Source organism: Peromyscus californicus, unplaced genomic scaffold, assembly GCF_007827085.1.
Source record: "Peromyscus californicus insignis strain IS unplaced genomic scaffold, ASM782708v3 Scaffold_2__1_contigs__length_46816999, whole genome shotgun sequence".
NCBI lineage: Eukaryota > Metazoa > Chordata > Mammalia > Rodentia > Cricetidae > Peromyscus > Peromyscus californicus.
In genome coordinates, this window is record NW_026294540.1 from 20543871 (window position 1) to 20557270 (window position 13400).

The following is a 13400-nucleotide window of genomic DNA, read 5'->3' on the forward strand; positions in this document are numbered from 1 at the left end:
TGATCAGTGAGGTGGAGTTGGCTAGGAAAGGGTTTCTTAGTGAATTCCCCAGAAGAAGTGGGGTGCTCCTAATAAAATGTCTTCCACATAGCCCACAGTGATGCAGCAGAAATTCTGCCCTTCATTTCCTAGTTTCCCAGTTCAGTTCTGCCGAATACTTAAGTCTGTTTGGCTTCGCTGGAGAGCACTGGCTCCAGACTCTACTGTGAGTCAGAACCATCTGGGGCTGCTCACACACCGACTGCTGCTCCTTCCCAGAGAGGAAGTCTAGAGCTGGAGCCTGTGAATGTACAGTTCTTTCTTTTCTTGTTCCGCTTTCTTTACTTTTCTTTCTGTTTTTGGGATGAGGGTCTTGCTGCGTAGCGCAGGCTAGCCTTGAACTGATCCTCCTGCGTCAGCCTCCTGAGTGCTCGGATGACAGGTGTGGGCCACCATGGCTAGCAAGTGTGTGCTTCTCACAGGATTCTAGAAATCTATGCTGTTGAACTTGGGTGCAGGATTGAGAGCCTGCTGTAGACAGACTGGTGGTCTTGCAGCATGATGGTTTTATACGGTGACTGTAGTGTGTACATTGGTAAGCTGTATTGTTTGAGCTCACTAAGAAGCGGACTGTCGAAGCATGCCTGGCTGCAGGTCCCCAGCTCCCGATGTTTCAGACCCAAGCATGTTTGTCTTGAAGTGTCCTCCAAGGTCCCTTGTCTGTGTATGGGCAGGTCCCCTTCTCCACACAGTTCTGTGATGGGGAGGGAAGGGAACAGTAGAACAGACTACGAGTGAAACAGTGTGTCCTTGAGGACAGCTGGGAGGTGACTCATTTCCAACAGAGGTCACTAGTGTTCACCCCAGGACATAAAAATGCTTGCAGTGGGAGAGAGAGAGAGAGAGAGAGAGAGAGAGAGAGAGAGAGAGAGAGAGAAGCTAGACTCTCCGCCACGGGGGAGAGCGTTCAATCTGGAATCCAGGCAGCTGCTTTGGCTTCCGTACTCAGTTTCTGCTGGATACCATGAGCCCCCATCCCTTCATCCATCCACATCTTGCTGTGTGTCTTTTTCTAATGGCTTGCTATCTAACTAACAAACTCATTAAAACTGAAAGTGCAGCCATTAGCATAGATCGTCCTCTGAGCTATACAGAACAGTGAATGACAGCTGTCAATCTGTGTGGTCTTGACTCCTCTAGCATCAAAGACTTCTTTATCTTTTCATATTTAGCAATAAAAAACAATAAAACCGCCGGGCGGTGGTGGCGCACGCCTTTAATCCCAGCACTCGGGAGGCAGAGGCAGGCGGATCTCTGTGAGTTCGAGGCCAGCCTGGTCTACAGAGTGAGTTCCAGGAAAAATGACTTATTTTTGTATTATGTGTATGGGTGTCCTTACCTGCATGTATGTCTGTTCACCATGTGCATGCAGTACGTGCAGAGGCCAGAAGAGGGTGTCAGACAACCTGGAATTGGAATTGTACACTCTCGTTAGCTGCAGTTAGGGGTACTGGGAACCAAACCCAGATTCTGTAAGAGCAATAAGCGCTTCTAACTACTGAGCCATCTCTCCAGCCCTGCAATTTTTAATTTAAAAAATTTTTGTTTGTATTTGTGTGTCTGTTTGTATGTGCCTATGTGAGTGTGTGTGTGTGTGTGTGTGTGTGTGTGTGTGTGTGTGTGTATGTGTGCACGTGCGCGCGCTTGTGCCATGGCGTACACGTGGAAACCGGAGGACAGCTTCTTGGAGGCAGTTCTACCTTTGCGTGGGTCGAGGGGTTTAACTGGAGGTTGCCAGGCTTGTTACCTGCTGAGCCATCTTCCTGTCCCTAGTTGTCGTTGTGAGACAGGGTCTTATCATGCAGCTCTGGCTGGCTGGAACTCACTGTGTAGATCAGCCTGGCCTCGGACTCACAGATCTGCCTGGCTCTGCCTTCTGAGTGTTGAGACTAAAGTCTGCACCAGCCTGCTTTAGTTACTTGTTTGATAAGGTCTCACTTTGTAGGCCAGGTTGCCATTGAACTCCATCCTCCTGTCTCAACTTCCCACCAAATGTTGAATTCCAGATGTGTACTGCCGTACCCAGGTTCACAGCTTGCTCTTAAATTCTAAAGATAAAACTCTAGGTCTCCTTTTGAGTGTGAAGAAGGAGGTCTGCTCTGGCCTCCCTGGGTCTGAATGGTCCCTGGAGACTGGCCTCGAAGAAGCGTGTTTCCTGTGGCACAGGCCTCTCGGGCATCACTGCTTCTCTCCCTGCCCCATAACAGCCATGGCTTCAGATACCACACCAGAAGGAAATGTGTGTTTCTCACCGCCTCGTTAGAGCAGGAGATGCACTTTCCTAAGGTCAACGAAAGGAGAAGTCGATTGGGAGACAGCATAGATTTATTGGCTGGGCATGTGTCTGTGCTGCCATTTCCCAGCAGGAGGTTGAGGCAGAAGGATGGTGAGTTTGAGACTTGCCTCATAAAACTGAAAAAGAGGTGGGCGGGAGGGGCCAGAGACAGAGAAGCCAAGAGAAGGAGCATATTAGTGTCATTTAGGCATATGCAGATTAATATGGCATTTGTATGTTGTAACCAGAAATGCTTAGACAGTTTGTTCTTCATTGTCCTCCTCCTCCTCCTCCTCCTCCTCTTCACCCCCCCACCCCCCAACCCCCCACACCCGCCTGCATCTCCATTCTTGAAACCCTCCCTTTTCCTCTCAGCAGCTATCCTGGGCACCTCCACCCCAGCCTGTCTTCCCAGCTACACTCTTAGATCAGTGCCTGTCAGCCTGGGGGTGTGACTCAGCCAGGAGAGGGCTTGCCTGGCATGTGCATGAAGCCCTGGGCTCTAGCCCTAGACCACAAAAACCAAGTGTGGTGGTGCACACTTGTAGTCCCAGCACTTGGGAAGTGGAGGCAGGAGGATCAGGAGTTCAGAGTCATCCTTGGCTAGATATCAAGTTCAAGGCCAGCCTGGGCTACATGTGGCCCTGTCTCAAAAACAAAAACTAACAGACAAATAAAGACAACCCTAACAACAACAGAAAGAATGTCCTTTATCCTGGCTTGAGGTCCTTCCCTGCCAGGAAGGCACCCACCCTTCCAGTGGGGCTGGCCCACTGCTCTCATGGTTTTGCTTTGGAGGACAGGAGGGATCATGGGTCTTGTTGCCCATTGTCCCTGGTTTTCTAACATTAGCACCCTGGCCAGCCTAGAGCCAGTTTTGAAGATAGTCTCTGATTTTTTTTCCCCAATGCTCTGTGCTCTCAGTTGAGTGGACAATCATTGTCTCTTCAGCTCCTTCACCCAGCCATCAAGACAGCTTTCTTCTCACGCCCTTTGTTACCATCTTTACACACAAGCACAATTAACCGCACATTGATCAAAAGTGGGTCAGAACTGCAGTGTAATTTAGTGTCTTCTCCCACGCTACCCTGTCCCCTGCCTGACACCACCCTGACACCGCCAGTCCCAGAGAAGGAGCCCGGGGGCACCAAGTGGCGACTGCACTGTTAAGAATGTCCTAGGTTGCCAGGATGCAAAGGAAATGGACATTTGTTGCTAGCGTTCCTGTGTGTCCTTAGAACAGACACACAAAAGGCTTGCTGAAGGCCGATCGGAAAGTGGCGTGGAGCTGGAGAGAGCATGTGCAGCTTGCTTTCCTTTTCTTTCCTTTAAGTGAATGAGTGTTTTGCTTGCTTGTATGTCTGTGTACCTACCGTGTGCATTCCTGGTGACCACTAAAGCAAGAAAACAGCATCTGATCACTCAGAACCGGAGTTGAAGAGGGTTTCGAGCTGCCATGTGGGTGCTCAGACCAAACCGGGGTTTGGTGCAGGAGCAACAATTGCTCTTACCCTCTGAGCCATCTCTCCAGCCCCTGTTTCCTGAAACTGATTTATGAAAGGGGTGTGTCGGGGAGTGGATAACAAAAAACACAAACCTGACATTGTAGAGCTGAGGAGATCGTTCAGTGCTTGTTGTGCAAGCATGAGGCCCCGAGTTCAGTCCCCACAACCCACAAAAGGAATCTGGGCATGGTGGTGTGTGCATGTAATCCCAGTGCCGGGGGAGACAGACAGATGGATCCCTGGGGTTCCCAGCTTTGCTTCCTTGGGGATCTACAGGCAGTGAGAGACCCTGTTTCAACAAGATGGCTGGTGCCTGAGGAATGAGGATGTTGTACTCTGGTCTCCACACTGAGCATACACTTGCATCAGTGCAAACATACACACACCTGACATTGTGAGGTCTCCATCAAACATGGCTGTCAGTCTCAGCAAGGTGTTTAGCCAGGACCTATATCATTATGAGAATAAAGAAGAGAATGTTTCGTTTCTGATTAGCCCTGACTTTAGATACGGAGATACTTGAGCCAGGCATGGTGAGGCTCACCTACAGTCCTGGTACTCAGGAGGCTGAGGCAGGAGGGTAGAAGGTTCCAGGACATCCTGGGCTACATAGTTTGAAGCCAGCTTGGATTTTACAGTGAGACCCCGTCCCAAGCAGCAAAAAAGAAACAAGGATGTTGTGTTCGGAGCAGTGTATCCCTGATTCGTGCTTGTGTTCATGTGGTCTGCTGTTCCGGTGTTAGGCTAAATCCTGAAGCCCCGTTTCAGTTTGCTCCTTAGTTCATCTGGTGACTGGTCTTGTGATGATTCAGGATGAGGAAGCTGCCCAGGAGGAGGGAAACGGTGCAGAAGTTGCTTAGCAACAACAAAATGAGGAAAACTCAAAAGGGTTAAGATTTTGTAAATTGGATTATGTGTGTATGCACGTGTGTGTGTGTGTGCGCGCGCATGCATTTGTGTGTACATGTGTTTGTGCATTTGTGTTGTGTGTATGCTTGCTTTGTGCTTGTGTATATTTCTCCACGTTCCGTGTGTGTGTGTGTGTGTGTGTGTGTGTGTGTGTGTGTGTGTGTGTGTGATTTCTGGAAGCTGTCCTCTCTTCTAGAACCCACATTTGCACACTGTGTGTACACTTGGCTGTCTGACAGATGGTTCAGCTTCATGACTTTGAACACTTGATGTAGTTTCCCTCTCCATGTCGCTCAGGGTTTTCTGGTTATCCTGGTGGTTTGATTGCTTCCTTTGTTCCTGTTGGTCAGAGTTCTGTCACTCAGCCCACACAATCTAAACCGTTCCTTGGGACGCCTCATTCTCCCATGCACATGTCCAGTCAGCAGAAACCCCTGCTGGTGATGCCTTCCTCATAGACTCGGCTGGAGCTCACGTCACGCCAGCCACATTCCTGGTCCCTCAACTGTCTCCATCTTGCTCCATGTCACCAGCAAGCCTTCATTTTTGCTTATTTATTCATATTTATTTATTTATTTATTTTTGTGTGTGTGTGTTGTCTCTCTCTCTCTCTCTTTTTTAGTTTCTCAAGACAGGGTTTCTCTGTTTACCCACTGTGACTGTCCTGGAACGTGTTTTGTAGACCAGGGTGGCCTTAAACTCACAGAGTTCTCACTCCACCTGCCTCTGCCTCCCGAGAGCTGGGATTATAGGCATGTGCCACCACTGCCCGCCCTCAATAGTCTCATGTAACCCAGGCTGGCCTCCCACCCACCATGTAGTTAAGGATAACCTTGAACTTGTGGTCCTTCGGCCTCCTCCTCCCAAATGCTAGGGTTACAGGTGTGTGCACCCCCAGTTCCTGATAGACAAGCACTTGGCCAGCTGAGCCCAAGCCCCAGCCCCTAACTTAATTCTTGCTCATGTTCTCCCTCTCCATTCACCATGATAACCATTAGGAGAAGAGAAGGCCGGAGCCCTGCCCAAGATCACCAAACTGGCCTCTTAATAGAGTCAGAATTTGAGCCTAGTGCCTCTGCCCAGTCCCTCAAGGTCTAGCCAGCACTTCATCGTCCCCCATTGCAAGTTGGAGGCTGATTTTGCTGTTCAGGGTAGACCCACACCCTTCCCTTCTGCTGTTCACGGGGAGTTTAAAGTTAACCAGGACTGTTAGGCTCAGTACTAGGTTGTCTTGGCAACACAGACTGAGTTTAAGGATCAAGTTTTATTTAAAACTTGGATTTATTTGAGTTAAATCTTAGATTTCAATAACGCAAGGGAAAAAAAACAACTCACCCAGAAATCCTGACAGGAAATGTTCATGCAGAGTGTCAGGAACACAAAGATGTCATCTGTCAGTTTTAGATTTTTGACCGTTCTGTGGTGGTTGGATCCTGGGCAGGGAGGGGCCATGGGGGCACTTACTTTCATGTTCATATTTCCAAGTACATTTTCTGTTCTCTGTTATGGTTGGAGTGATAGTGATATTACTCACTGACTGTGTATGTGTGTATGTGTGTGTGTGTATGTGTGGTGCATGCTTGGATGTGCATGCATGCGAGTGTTTGAGCTCATAAGCAAGAAGCCTCATTGTCTTTCCTTGGGCTCTGCCCATCCTGGTTTTTTTTCTTGTTGGTTGTTGTTGTTTTGTTTGTTTGTTCGCTTTGAGACAGGGTCTCTCAGGGGCCTGAAGCTTACCAAGTAGGTGAGACTAGCTTGGGCCTTGGGCACTCTCCTGGCTCTGTGTCCCCTGTTTCTGTTTTGTTGTGTTGAGACAGGGTCTCACTGTGTAGCTCTGGCTGTCCTAGAATGCACTATGTTGATCAGGCTGACCTTGAACTCACAGAGGTCCATCTGCCTCTGCTTCCTGAGAGCTGGGATTAAAGGTGTACACCAGCCTTTTTTTCTTTTTTCTTTTGGTCGCAGGCTGTTTTCTTTACAGGGGTCCTGAGGATCAAACTCCGGTCTTCATGCTTGCTTAGCAAACATTTTATTGACTGAGCCATCTCCCCAACTAATCATGATTAATGTGATGTTCAGTAAACTAGGGTCAAGGTGTTGTTACAATAACTAGTTCCTAGTGAGTGGGTCTCATGGGAAGAAAATTAGTCTTTTGGGACTGGGTCTTACTATGTGGACCAGGCTGGCTTTGAACTCAGATATATCTACCCGCCACTGCCTCCCGAGTGTCCTGGAAATCTTTATGTTTTTTGCATTTAGTCCTAACAGAAATTCTTTGAGGTGGGTCCTTTTCACAGTCTTTGTGTTGGATGGGTGGGTGTGAGAAGGGCAAAGCAGGAGGCTGGTGTCCTTATTCCTTTGAGACAGGGTCTCTCTCTGAACATGGAGCTAGGCTGACAGACAGCCATCTCCAGCAATCCTCCTGTGCCTCCCCCCTTTAGTGCTTAGGGTTCTAGAGGTTTGTGTGGCCATGCCCAGCTTCCTAGCCGAGTGCTGAGATCCAAACTCAGATCCTTAACGGTTGTGAAGCAAGAGCTTTTTTCCACCATGCCGTCTCTCCAGCCCCCACAATCATGTTTTAAGAAAATTAAGTTTCAGGACTGAAGAGATGGCTCAGTGGTTAAGAGCACTTGCTGCTCTTGCAGAGGACCTGGGATCAGTTTGCAGCATCCACATGACAGCTCACCATCCTTTCTTTAGCTCCAGCTCCAGGGGATCTAATGCCTTCTTCTGGTCTCCCTGGGCACTGCACCAATGTGGTACATGCAAACAGAATACCCAGACACAGAAGATGAAATAAATGTTTTTTTAAAAAGAAGAAGGGAACTAAGGGCTTTTTGTTGTTGTTATTTGGGGCCAGGGTTTCTCTGTGTAGCCCTGGCTGTCACGGAACTCACTCGGTGGCGTGCGCCATCACCACCTGGTGAGAATAGAGTTTTAAGGTGGGTGTGGTGGCTCACTCCTGTAATCTCGGCTCTGGGGAGGCTGAGACAGGAGTGTTACTGAGAGCCCAGGCTAGCCTGGGCTACAGAGTGAGCTCCTGTTCGGAAAAACAGAGAAGGATTTTCCCTCTAAGGTCAAGGCGTCATTGGTGGACGTGGAAGTGGCGCTCTCCGTGTCTATCCCCTGCTCTGACTTTGTTCTTTGCTCTGTGCTCAGGTGTGCCAGGGCTCAAGGCAGAGCGATTCGAAGAGGGGATGGAGGTCAAGCACTGTGCACTGTCGCTCGTGGGAGAGCCCATAATGTACCCAGAGATCAACCGGCTTTTGAAGCTGCTCCACCAGCATGGCATCTCCAGCTTCCTTGTTACCAACGCACAGTTCCCCGAGGAAATCAGGTGAGCTGTCTGGAGTCTCAATCTGGGTGTGGCTCTGTGCTCCTCACATAAGGTATGTGGGCTGGGTGCCTTTTCCTGCCCTTTGGAGATTCCTCCAGTGACCTGAGGATGCAGGGGCCTGTTGATCCAGACACTACATAGTTAGAAGTTTCCATCTGCATGAGTGCATGGCAGAGCTCATGAGGAAGGCCTGTCTAACTGTGCTATGCCTTGGCTGCAGGTCTCAAGCTAGGCTTTATTTCATCTATTTTCCATTAAAACCTAGTGTTCAAAGATGAACCAGTTTCAAATAATTAGGGTTTTCATTTTATTAGGCTCCATGTCCAGATATTTAAAAAATAATCAGAGACTTCCCGTTGTGTCATGTTATAAAATCATTGTGGACTGGGCTATAGTTCAGTGGTAGAGTGCTTGCCTATCTGCACAAAACAAAATAGTTGCTTTGGGCACGTGGGCAAAGTGGACCCTTCTAGACCAGTGCAGTCTCGAGTTGTCTCTTACAGACTGTAGATTTTATATTGTGAAATTCTTGGTGTGGCCATTATTTTCTCTTTGTTTCCTGTTTCATTACCAAGGAACCTCACGCCAGTTACTCAGCTGTACGTGAGCGTGGATGCTAGCACCAAAGACAGCCTGAAGAAGATTGACCGCCCACTCTTCAAAGATTTCTGGCAGCGGTTCCTAGACAGTTTGAAAGCCTTAGCCGCAAAGGTAAGACTTGTGACGTCATCCTAAAAATAAGTTAATAAGGGAAATGAACAGAGCCATGTTTACTTCATTTCTCTTTAAAATACGAGAAGATTAAAACGCTTACTTTTCTTTTGAATTTTTCTTCATCTTTTTTTAAAGATTTATGTATGTGAGTGTTTTGCCTGCATATGTACTATGTACACGCCTTGTACACCAGGAGGTCAGAAGAGGGCATTAGATCTCCTGGCCACGTGGGTGAGAGGGACTGAAGCCAGGGCCTCTACAAGAGTAACTAGTGCCCCAAACCACATCTCTTGAGAGGCCAGAGAGGGCATCGGGTAACAGGCGGTTGTGACGTCCCCTATGGATGCTGGAAGCCACACTTGGGTCCTGTGCAAGGGCAGCAAGTGCTGGTAACTGCTGAGCCCTCTCCAGCCCCACACTGTCAGGGTTAAGATGAGTTTGTATTATTGGGTGGGTGGGGAGAGTGTGATGTGTGGCTATGCGCACACACCATGGCATGAAGACAGCATGTGGGAGTCGGTTCCCTCCTTCTGCTTCATTGAGGAAGGATTTCTTATTGTTTGTGCCGTTGAGGTGTCCAGGCTAGCTCACCCGAAACTTTTGGTGATTCATGTTGTATGAGTGCTGGGATTATAGATGCCCACTGCTGCATTCAGTATGTTGATAGGGTCCTGGGATTGAATTCACTGTGGCATTTGTGTCGGGAGATTTCCCCCATTGAACAATCTTACTAGCTTCCTGGCTTACTTTCTGGCTCAGAAAATCTTCAGATTGTTGAGGAGCAAGGAGCATTACCCATGCGATTGCTCCTTACCAGGTTTCCCTTCAGTGTGTTGGCTCTATGGCATTTGGAAGAACATTTTCACAAGGTCGGTGGTGCAGTGCTCTGGATAGCAGCTTGCAGCATGCCTGCTTGGGATGTCAGCAAATAATCTTACGTACAAAACTGATTTCCAGAAATTTTTGGAATCAAGTATGTTAGCTCATGAGTGACTGTCAGTGTGAGCTCATGAGTAACTGAGTGTCAGTGTGAGTTCATGATTGACTGAGTGTCAGTGTGAGCTCATGAGTGGCTGAGTGTCAGTGTGAGCTCATGAGTGAGTGTTAGTGTGAGCTCATAAGTAATTTGAAGTCAGAACATCTTAATTTAATGTCTTGGTGCTCGGGAGATGGCTCAGTGGTTAAAAGCCTCTACTGCTTACAGAAGATGTGAGTTCAGTTCCCAGCATCTCACAACTACCTGTAGCTCTAGTTCCCGGAGATCTGATGCCCTCTTCTGGTTCCTGCAGGCACCTGCATTCATGTGCATATACACATACACAGTCATACTAGAAAGAACCTTCAAAAAAATTTTATTGTCTTCTTAGAAATAGTTGGCCCTTGTGTGTACTTTTTTTTCTTTTCATTGTGGTGCTGGGAATTGAAGCTGAGACCACACATATGCTAGGCAAGTCCTTTGTCACTGAATTTTATACCCCGGGTATTTATCTCTCTGTGAATTCAAAGCCAGCCAGGGATACATAATGAAACCCTGTCCCCCTCAAAACAAAGAACAAACAAAACCCCCAAGCCCAAAAGCAAACATTAGCTTGGAAAACTCCCGACGGTAGGGTGGTTTGATGGCCCGGTGTCCTGGGGTTATGTTACTCACTTGTGAAGGGGATGCTTGACATATATGAATGGGGCATTCTGAAGTAGTTAACATTTTGTGTTTATGTGTGCTCAGGTATACGTGTGTGTGTGTGTGTGCAGGTCAGAGGTCAACCTCAGATGTTGTCCCCCAGGTTATGTTGAGACAGTCTCTCACTGGCCCGAGACCCTAAATAATCAGAGTCTCTGTAACACTAGGGTACAAGCACATATCACAACACCCAGCTTTTTTGTGTGTTCTGGGAATCAATCTCAGGTCTTCCTGCTTGGGCAGCAAGCATTTTACAGACTGTAGGCATCTTTCCAACCCTGTGCCTACTATTTAAACAAACCAGTGTTTACACAATTCGCATGTAAACGAACATTTAATTCTTGACCTCATCTCTGACTAGGAAAGTGTTACAAGCTGAATATTGAAATTGGGAGCTAGTAAAGAGAACTATAAAGAAGTGAGTAAAGAAATGTAATGTGATCTTTCTTTTCTTTTTTGAGACAAGGTTTCTCTGTGTAGCCCTGGCTATTTTTATTTGTGTGTGTGTGTGTGTGTGTGTGTGTGTGTGTGTGTGTGTGTGTGCACGTGTGCGTGCGTGTGTGATGCTCACATGTCGGGTTGACTGCAGAGACCAGAAGAGGACATCAGATCTGGAGCTGGAATTACAGGCAGTTGTGGGCTGCCTGACATGGATGCTGGGAACTGAACTCGAGGCCTCTGCAAGTGCTCTTAACTGCTGCGCCCATCTCTTCAGCCCCACGGTGGTTAATCCTGATTGTCAGTTTGATTGGATTGAGAGACTCCTGGAGAAGGAAGAGAATGAAGTGCAGTGCACCTCTGACTGGGTCAGTGAGGTCAGATCCAGGGACAGTTGGTCCTGAGGGCTCTGATCTAACGCAAAGATTCCTCCCTTGGTGATGGCGTTGGTAGTGGTGAGAAGTAGGAGGCAGAGCCTGTTTGGAGGAATCAGGTCACAGGGTATGTGTTCTTGGGACTGTCTTGCCTAACCTTTTCTGTGTGCACACTCTGTCTGTCTGTCTGTCTCTCTCTCTGTGTGCCTCCCCCTTTCCCCAGCTTTGAGGTCACCTTCTACCATTCACATTTCTGCCACCTGGCCTGTTTATGGAGACTGTCTCGGAGCAAAGCAACCTCCCTACCAAAGTCCCCAACATAGAATAGCCATATTTTGTAATTGTTCTTTATCTTTGGGAGTTTGCTGAAATGATGATGGTGGTTTGTGTAGCACTGGAAAATTGATTCCAGAAATTTCTCCATCTTGATGAGCCAGCTGACTATAAATACACATAGCAGAGGGTGACTTTCAGGAAACAATACTTTTTTTTGGTTTGGTAAACTGTCTTTTTCTCCAAGCTAGTTGTATATTGAGGTCAACCCCGAGAAGATTGGGGCTTGAACGGCAGTGCCTACTATCCGAAAATGAGAAATGGTTTTCAAGACCTGTCTGTCTACAAGGTAATAGAGTTTTATATGCACTTTCTTTGACTTTTGGCTCACATACCATATAAAGAATATTAACATCCATATATCTTCTAAATGCCTCCCAAATCCAGGCAGCTCCCTGCAGATTCTCTGCCTGGAGGTCGTTGGTTTTCCAGTGGAACATGAGTTTAATATCCAAACTTGACTTTGCACACAGGTCTTTCAACCCAGTGTTTTAAATGAATGTTTGCAGGGGCAAAATTTATGTTTATTTTCTGTGAACTGTGTGCAAGAAATGAATGTCATTGCAGATATGGATGGTGGACCACTGGAGTCAGTTGAGTCTGGTGTGGTCAGATTACTAGGTGTCACCAAGACAGGCACTTTCTGGTTGGTGCTGGCGCAAAGGCCCTCTGCTGAACTTTATTTTTGATGTTAGGCCTGGAAGTGTTGTTTTACATGTTGCACAGGTCTATGCAATGGTTATTTCATGTACAGGAAGCTTATCTTTTAGTTTTAAGAAGTTCTTCAGAGGATTTTAGTTGATACATAATCCATTTTAATTTTTCCAGTTGATTGATTGATTGATTGATTGATTGATTGTCAGGGTCTCATGTAGTTAAGGCTGGCCTTGAACTTGCCACATACTTACCCTTATATAAGCTTGGATTTTGGGTGCATATATTGTTGTGATCATAATATGTATATGTGTGTGTGTGTGAATATATATATATATATATATATATATATATATATATATATTCTCTCTTTTTAATCAAATTGGATCATGTCGTAGTAGTTCTTGGTAAAAATGGTTTGCCTTCTAACATTTATAGATTTTTTTTTTCCTCCTGTGGTTTTTGTTTGTTTGTTTGGTTTTTTTGAGACAGGACTTCTCTGTGTGTTTGTGTGTTTGTGTTTTTCCTGATGATGGGGATTGAACTCGGCCTCACATGTGCTAAGCCTACCCTCGGCTACTGAGCTACTCCCCAGCCCCATACCTTGCATTTTAGAAGATGATGCCCTCTTAGAGGTGTGTGCAGTTCTGCGTACCCGTCCATGAACAAATGCTGATATCTCAACCACACCAACTGTCACTTCACCCAACAACTAATTACTGGGTGCTTAATGTCTAGTAAGGATAATCCTGGTCCCAGGGCAATAATCCACAAGGGAGTGGAGGCCCTTGTTCTCCTCAAGATAGAGGGGAGAGGAAGAGAGAGGGGCATTTGTAGGTTGTTTACTATCTAGCATGACTTCTTATTGGCAAGACCAAGAAAGCACCAACAAGCAGGGCTCAGGCCCTGGTATTTCAGAAACTCAACTCAGTTGTTTTTTTAACTATTTGCGCGTGCGCGTGCACGCGCATGAAAGAGAATGTATGCCATGTGAGTGCAGGTACCTGAGGAGGCCAGAAGAGGGCTTCTGGTTTCCTGGAGCTAGAGTTACAGGCAGTTGAGAGCTGCCCTATGTACATGCTGGGAACCAAACTCTGGTTCTCTGGAAAAGCAGTAAGAGCTCTTACCCACAGATAAGGCT

The 13400-nt window shown here is 47.1% G+C and overlaps 1 protein-coding gene across 5 annotated transcripts in view; it reads left to right on the forward strand.

Moving 5' to 3' along the window:
* Positions 1-13400, forward strand: part of LOC128121113 (S-adenosyl-L-methionine-dependent tRNA 4-demethylwyosine synthase TYW1) — a 168880-nt gene that overhangs the window by 32988 nt on the left and 122492 nt on the right. For all 5 annotated transcript variants that reach the window (XM_052755580.1, XM_052755578.1, XM_052755579.1 and 2 more), the window contains 2 exons: positions 7888-8065; positions 8641-8776. In XM_052755580.1, the coding sequence (XP_052611540.1) occupies positions 7888-8065; positions 8641-8776 (314 nt within the window). The remainder of the gene's footprint in view (positions 1-7887; positions 8066-8640; positions 8777-13400) is intronic.